General features: G+C 54.6%; 1 protein-coding gene across 10 annotated transcripts in view; it reads right to left on the reverse strand.

Annotated features, from left to right (window-relative positions):
• LOC106746934 overlaps positions 1-6439 on the reverse strand; it is a 163836-nt gene that overhangs the window by 44709 nt on the left and 112688 nt on the right. For 8 of the 10 annotated variants that reach the window (XR_001374625.1, XM_014624094.1, XM_014624092.1 and 5 more), the window contains exons 5-7: positions 6082-6262; positions 1940-2084; positions 351-1374 (exon numbers count right to left, since the gene is read on the reverse strand). Coding sequence is in view for 9 of the 10 variants with exons in the window: in XM_014624094.1 (XP_014479580.1) it covers positions 351-1374; positions 1940-2084; positions 6082-6262 (1350 nt within the window). In the remaining variant the exon portion in view is untranslated. The remainder of the gene's footprint in view (positions 1-350; positions 1375-1939; positions 2085-6081; positions 6263-6439) is intronic. The other 2 variants (XM_014624095.1, XM_014624089.1) reach the window with 1 other exon arrangement.

Raw genomic sequence — 6439 nt, forward strand, 5'->3', positions numbered from 1 at the left:
CCCCCCCCCCGTAGGAAATATCGGAAGAAGTTGCGAACCTCGTTTTCTTCTAATAATTCGGGGGATTGTTAGTTGATAGTTCAATTAGCCCTCGACATTCGCCGGTGCGTATAAAATACATTTACGTATCAAACTGCGCATTGAAATGCGAGAAAAATTGGAGACAGCTAGAAAATGAGAGAAACGCGGTTCCGCTTCGGGCGGAGCTGAGCGACCTCTCGGCAGTGAATTTCGGTCCCGAAGCTTTCGCTCGCTGAGAGGCGCCGCCTTAAGTTTTCGGGATCGCGACTTTTCGAGGATTGTCGCTGCACTTTCCGAACGTCGGTACTCATTTTCTCTCTCGCACTTACTCGACACGTCGCTGCTCTTCCGCCGTCTCCTGCCGACGACCTTCGTGCTGCCGGGCGCGTACAGTGGATCATCCTCAAGGGACACCTCCCACGCGATGGAGTGCCTCTTGCTGATGGGCGGCGGCGGCGGCAACAGCTCCTCCAGGGAGTCGTCGGAGAAGCGCTCCTCGTCGGACTGCGTCCTGAAGTCGGCGGAGTTGCGCGCGGACAGGTCCGAGTTCCTCGTGGAGAAGAGGTCGGAGTAACGTCCCTCGGAGCAACGGTCGGACGTGGGCGCGGAGAAACGCTCGCTGGAGTCGGCGCGCGGCAACGAGAAGGAGACGAAGTCGAGGTTGCGGATGGAGAACGGATCGGAGCTCGGCACCGAGACGTGGTCGTTCGAGCTCGCGCTCGCGACCGCTATCGAGAAGTCCGACGAGTGGAAGCGCTCGTTCGACGTCGAGTTGGCGCGCGAAAAGTCCGACGAGTCGCAGTTGGCGCGCATGGAGAAGCGCTCGACGCTGACCGAGCTCGAGCGCGGTATGGAGGACCTCTCGGATTCGGAGTTCCTCGAGAACCTGCCCTCGCTCGAGTCGGAGTCGTTGCGCCGCCGCTGCGCCGACGACGACGACGACTCTCTGTTCTCCGGCCTGTTCATCAGCAGCCGGTCCTCCACGCTGCTCGACTTCATGATCTCGTGATTCTGCGGCTGCCGCTGCTGCTTCCTCATCATCAGGTGAGACGCGCACTCCGGGCTCTGATGCCGGTCCTCCAGGCACTCCTCCGAGGAACGGCGGCGCACCTCGCGGTGCTTCTCCACCGCGCTCGGATTCGTCCGCGGCGGGATCCAGTTGAAGGACACCTTGCCGTCGTACGGCAGACTGGCGAACTTGCTGGGCGGACTCGGCGGCTGGGCCAGTCGCAGCGACTCCACCGTGCCGTTCTCCCAGCCGTACGGCCGCTGGTGCCGGGTCTTCGGCTGCGGAAATACATCGGCCGCGGTCACCACGAGGTGGTCGCATCCTCTCACGGGGGAAGGGATAGGCTAAATTTCATCCAGCTGGTGAATTCGAATGTCGGCTGTCGGAGGTAAAACGCATCTTCACCTCCGCTGGATAAATACATAAAAGTTTCCTTCGGCCCCGATCGCTCATAGCTGCCGAACCTGAAACCGCTTCGTCGATACTTCGGTAATTTCGCGGCGACAACATCGCGACTCCGAGCTGCTCCACGGGAAGAATCCACGGGCGAAGGGAAACACAAGGATACATCCCATACATCACGCCTCGTTCGTAGATCAACCGGAGCCGTCAATTTTACTCGTTCGTCGAACACGAGCGAGTCCGACGATCGAGAGTGATCCCCACGAGGTCGGCCTCGTGCGAATCGGGCCGGCTTCGATTTTACGCGGTTACGGTCGCCCCGGCCGTAACCGTAAACCAATATCGTTACGACGCGCTCCGACGAGAAAGTCGCGGGATTACGAGCGGCCGGGCGCCGATCTGCGGCCGCGAACGGTGCGTACGTCGCGACCGCGTCGTCGTAAGTAAACCGAGTTATCGGCGGCGATCAAAGAGAGAGGGAGAGAGATGCGGAAGAGAAGTACTCACGAGGGTGGTCTGCGTGGTAACGGCGTTTCCGTGCCGCATGCTATCCTCCACAGCGACCATCCACTGCTGCTGCCGGCCGGCGTTCCGCCGCTCCGAGTTCTGCCCGACGACGACGTTCCTCTTCGACGAGTTTCCCGGGGAAACCCTGGCCGACAAATGGAACATGGATGAAGAATGAACGGCTGTGTTTTTATTTATACAAATCATATGTTTATCGTATACATATATATGATATTATAAATATTTTAGTGAATTTGCGCATTTTCGTAACTTCCCACTACGATTTGAGACGCACAATTGGACGCCAGATACGACACGCTTGCGGAACGCAAGTGCCGCTTGCGGATTCAAGGATGAACCGCGCAACAATACGTCATCAACGAGTCGGGTGCCCGCGGCCGCCCGGAGAAGTCGGAAGTTTTTTATCCCATTAACCTCCTTTCGACATATTCCTGAAGTTGTCGAGTCGCCCAGGAGGAGCGCATAAATTTCGGCCACCGCGGCCGAATAAACGGACAGCATCGCGCGGGGATATCGGGGAAGAATAAGGGAACTTTCTCGGGAAGGAAGAACGGCGGAATAAATCCGATCGGAACTTATCATTGTCGCTCCATGCCAGCCGATCGATCAATCCGCCCGCGTCTTTTTGCTGAATCGATGGGGCCGAGAATCTTTCACGTACGCGATGAATCTCGACGCCGAGCGAGCGTTTTTTTCTTTCTTCAATAAATCGTCGCCAATCCTTCGGCCTCGCGAGAGTAAATTAAATGATGAGGGAATAAGTTAAGTTAAAAATGAAATAAATTGTCCCAATGAGAAAGTAATTTTATACCGATTCGTCGCGGGCCGAGTGACGTTGACGGACTCCTGTTAATTTCCTCATCGCCGAGCCGCTTTTCGGGGTCAAAGGTGAGTGAACTTCGGGCGGAAAAAAAGAGAGACGATAAGCGTAACGTGATTCAAGGGGGCGGACGCCTCGATTATCGTTCCCGTTTTACTCGAGCTCGCGACACATTATGTCCGGTAACGGCCTCCTCCCACCTCGTTTCCCCGATCACGATCGCTATAACGCGCGTGATGTTCGTCCTTTTTACCCGCTCGAACGGGAATTTTTACGGCGCGATTTGGCGCGACACGGTGCGCTCGCGTGATTTTTGCACGCCCTTTCCGACAGGCGTCTCAATCGCACCGACCGCCGGGCGTAAAAGCGACGAGAAGAAAGGAACGAACGACGACGCTGAGGAGCGAACCCGATCGATTGACACTCGACTTCCGTTTGAGTCGCTTCCAGTCGATAAACGTCGGCGCCGTCGTCTTACCGCCGAGGTGTCGAGGAAGAAACGGCACTCCGCGTGGAAATGCGATCCCCCGGATTATTTAGCACAGACAGTCGCCGATCGCGCGTCTCTCACCATGGAGTTTGAAATTAACGACGCAGCGCCGATCGCGGGAAAGAGGCTTTATTCTGAAATCTGGGAAAATTCCGACGCGGGAATCTGTTTGGCGCGCGCGGAACGGGTTTACCGCGGCGGAGTAGCTCGCGAGAGAGGAGCCGCACTGATTTTCTCACGTTGACGAGAACGACAACGACAGCGTCGTCGACGAGGGCGACGACGTTCTGCCGGAATGACGGCCGCTCCGCCGAGAGAAGAGAGCTTTCCCGAATAGGGAAGGCGCAGCCTGCATTTTCGAGGGCTCGCCGGCTCTTCACCGAGACTGCCGACGTTCCCTCGATCGCGATAAAACGGCTGCGGTGATAGTGGGCATGAAACGCGGTGATTAGGATCGACAGGCGCAATGAGGACACGTCGTCGTCGAGTACGGAGCTCAAGGAGCCATGTCTAACGAGAACAGTTGCGACTTAGCGCTCGTCGACCGACTCGGAATATTTCGCGGTACATCGCCGCGTCGTAAAAGTCCGCGTGGTCCCCTCATTCTCTGCGACCTCTCAGAGGCGAACAACCGTGCAAACAAACGAACGCGTCAGGTTAACAGCCCTTTAACGCCCGGCCCGGTTGATGAAATTGACCTCCGTAGTTTTCCGCGGCAGCGAGCCTGCAAAGGGGAAACCGCGGGCGGCGCCCCGCTACCGTCGTCCTCGCGCTTCGTCGTCGTCGGAGAATGCAATCGGAGTGATGTGTACGCGAAAGTAGTACGAATGACGGAGCGAACGGGGGAGTTTAACTTCCGACTTTCGTCGGGCGCGACGAGGTAACTGAGGGGGAGGAGGACGACGAGAAGGGTTTTCGCTTGTTTGAAGTAACGCCGGACGGAGTTGGCGGAGGTACGAGAACGCCGGCGATCCTGATGAAACGAAGTTACGCCCGGAACTGAAACTAAAGATATGAAAAAGTTCGGGGAGTCGCGCGCGCGCGCGTGCGAAAAGGACCAGCGGGAAGGATGTAAGAGGGGGACGCAGGGGGGCTGGCTTCTCATTACGGAAACGAAAGTTCGTGCTCGCGAAAGACCTTGAACACACTCGAATGAGGATTCGCAGATGGAGCGGCAGCGAGACATTTAAAGAGATGCGAGTCTCCTCCGTTTTGGCTCCCCTTCCCCTTCCCCCACGTCTGTCCTCCTGCCCCGAACGAGAACTTCGAGCGCGAGTTATCGCTGTTGTCTGGCGAACGAAATTATTTATAGTCGCATGCGTCGCTCCTCTCGTCTCCAGTTCCGTCGATAAAGAATGTCGCGACGATAAAGCGCGTGGGTATATCCCGCCGCGCAATTTCGCCGCTCCGAAGGTGGTATTACGCGAATCTGCAAGCGCAATTTGTCAATCCCCCCCGGCACGACCGTTTACAGATATAGGAAACAGCTTTGAATGAAAGATCCTGCGAGAGAAGACGCGGAGTTCTCTCTTCCGACGGTTTTCTTCAATACTCCACGACTACGTTTAAACATCTCTCTCTCTCTCTCTCTCTCTCTCTCTCGACGACTCAATCGCGAGTCAAGATCCTTGAGGAGGCTGAGTCCACTCGAATACTTCACCAACCGAAAAATTCTGTTACTTTATCACAGCTCGAGAGCTGAAAACGCCCTTTATCATCGCAGCTTCCTTATAAATGCGATCGTCAATAAATTCCGTGTCTCAAATTGTATCTTTTCCGAATTTTCAATGACGGTGAAAATATATTCAGCTATAATAAAAATATGCGAAGTAAAAATCTTGTGTCCAAATGTTAAAATTTCCTTGCCGGGTAAACTAACTGTTGTTTATCACTTCAACGTAAAATTAACATACAACTGATATGTTATATTTATATGAATTTAGTAACTTAACTTAATTTTTTATATTGTGAACAGCGCCACTTAATTAGAATTAACGGCTTAAAGCCATATTGCAATTTTTCTATTCGGCAGCAGGAGCCGAGTTTCTCCTCCCGTGTTACGTCTCGTGTTTTTGAAAGAAACGAAATTACTCTCGTCGAGTCGATGAATCCATGATTCAAGTTAACGCAGCCGTCGTCGCTTTTCTCTCGGTACCCTGTATATTTGTAACGCACGGGGGAAGTCGAGAGCCGTCTGTCAATATTACACTTTTGCTATCGGACGAATCCGACGACGGCGGGAGCGTTTGCGTGTGTCGGAGGAGTCAAATGAAATTCAACGGGGAAGGACCTCGCGTATGTCTATTGACAGACGGTGTATACGGGCGAAGTGTATATGAAGACGCGCGGCGGACCCGGTCGATCGACGCTCGACTTTCGACTGATTCGTTTCCAGCCGATAAACGGCGATACCGATGCTTCCCGGCGGCGTTTCCAACGGAAGGACACGCTATTTTTATTGCAGGAACCGCGAGTCACGCCTGACCTTACAACGACCGATAGAACTTCCCCGGCAAATCGAAGTCCGCGACTCTCTGTTTGAACTGATCGGAGCGACGGCGCACCGTCGCGGAATCGAGGGCGACGCTTTTCTCTCGAGGAAATAATTACTTCGTGAATTTTAACTCGACAAAGCTTCGACACCGATTCGCCCGAGAACTTACGAATCATCCCGACGCCCGATCGATACTCCGCGACTCGAGTATCGTGCGATAAGGAATTAATCGTTATCACGAGTTTATTCGCGAAAGCTCGTTTCTATTTCGACTCGGGGTATAATTTGCTAATTATCGACGAGAATGGGTTACTTACATCGGCAGGAGAGTCGAGATAATACGTTCGGCCTCCTCCGGGGGCGGCGGGAACTCCTGCGTGGAGACGCCCGCGGGATCCTGCGGCTCCGGACAGTCCGGAACCGGACGTAATGCTACCAGTGCCATCTTCGCCTTCCGACCATTCATGCTCATGTAACCGTCGTCCTCGGATTGGTGTCCTGCCGGCATACGTTTTACGACGGTGAGTTTTCCGTCGGAACGACCTCGGAACGACGGAGGGGTAGGAGGGCGATTTAATCCGCCGAACATCGACTTTCGTCCTAAACGCGACGTTTCCGTTACGACTCTTTCCGAACAGTTTTGATTCCAGCGAGAAATTGCATTACTTCCCCCCC

Source organism: Dinoponera quadriceps, unplaced genomic scaffold, assembly GCF_001313825.1.
Source record: "Dinoponera quadriceps isolate SergipeBrazil2010 unplaced genomic scaffold, ASM131382v1 scaffold1846, whole genome shotgun sequence".
Lineage (NCBI taxonomy): Eukaryota > Metazoa > Arthropoda > Insecta > Hymenoptera > Formicidae > Dinoponera > Dinoponera quadriceps.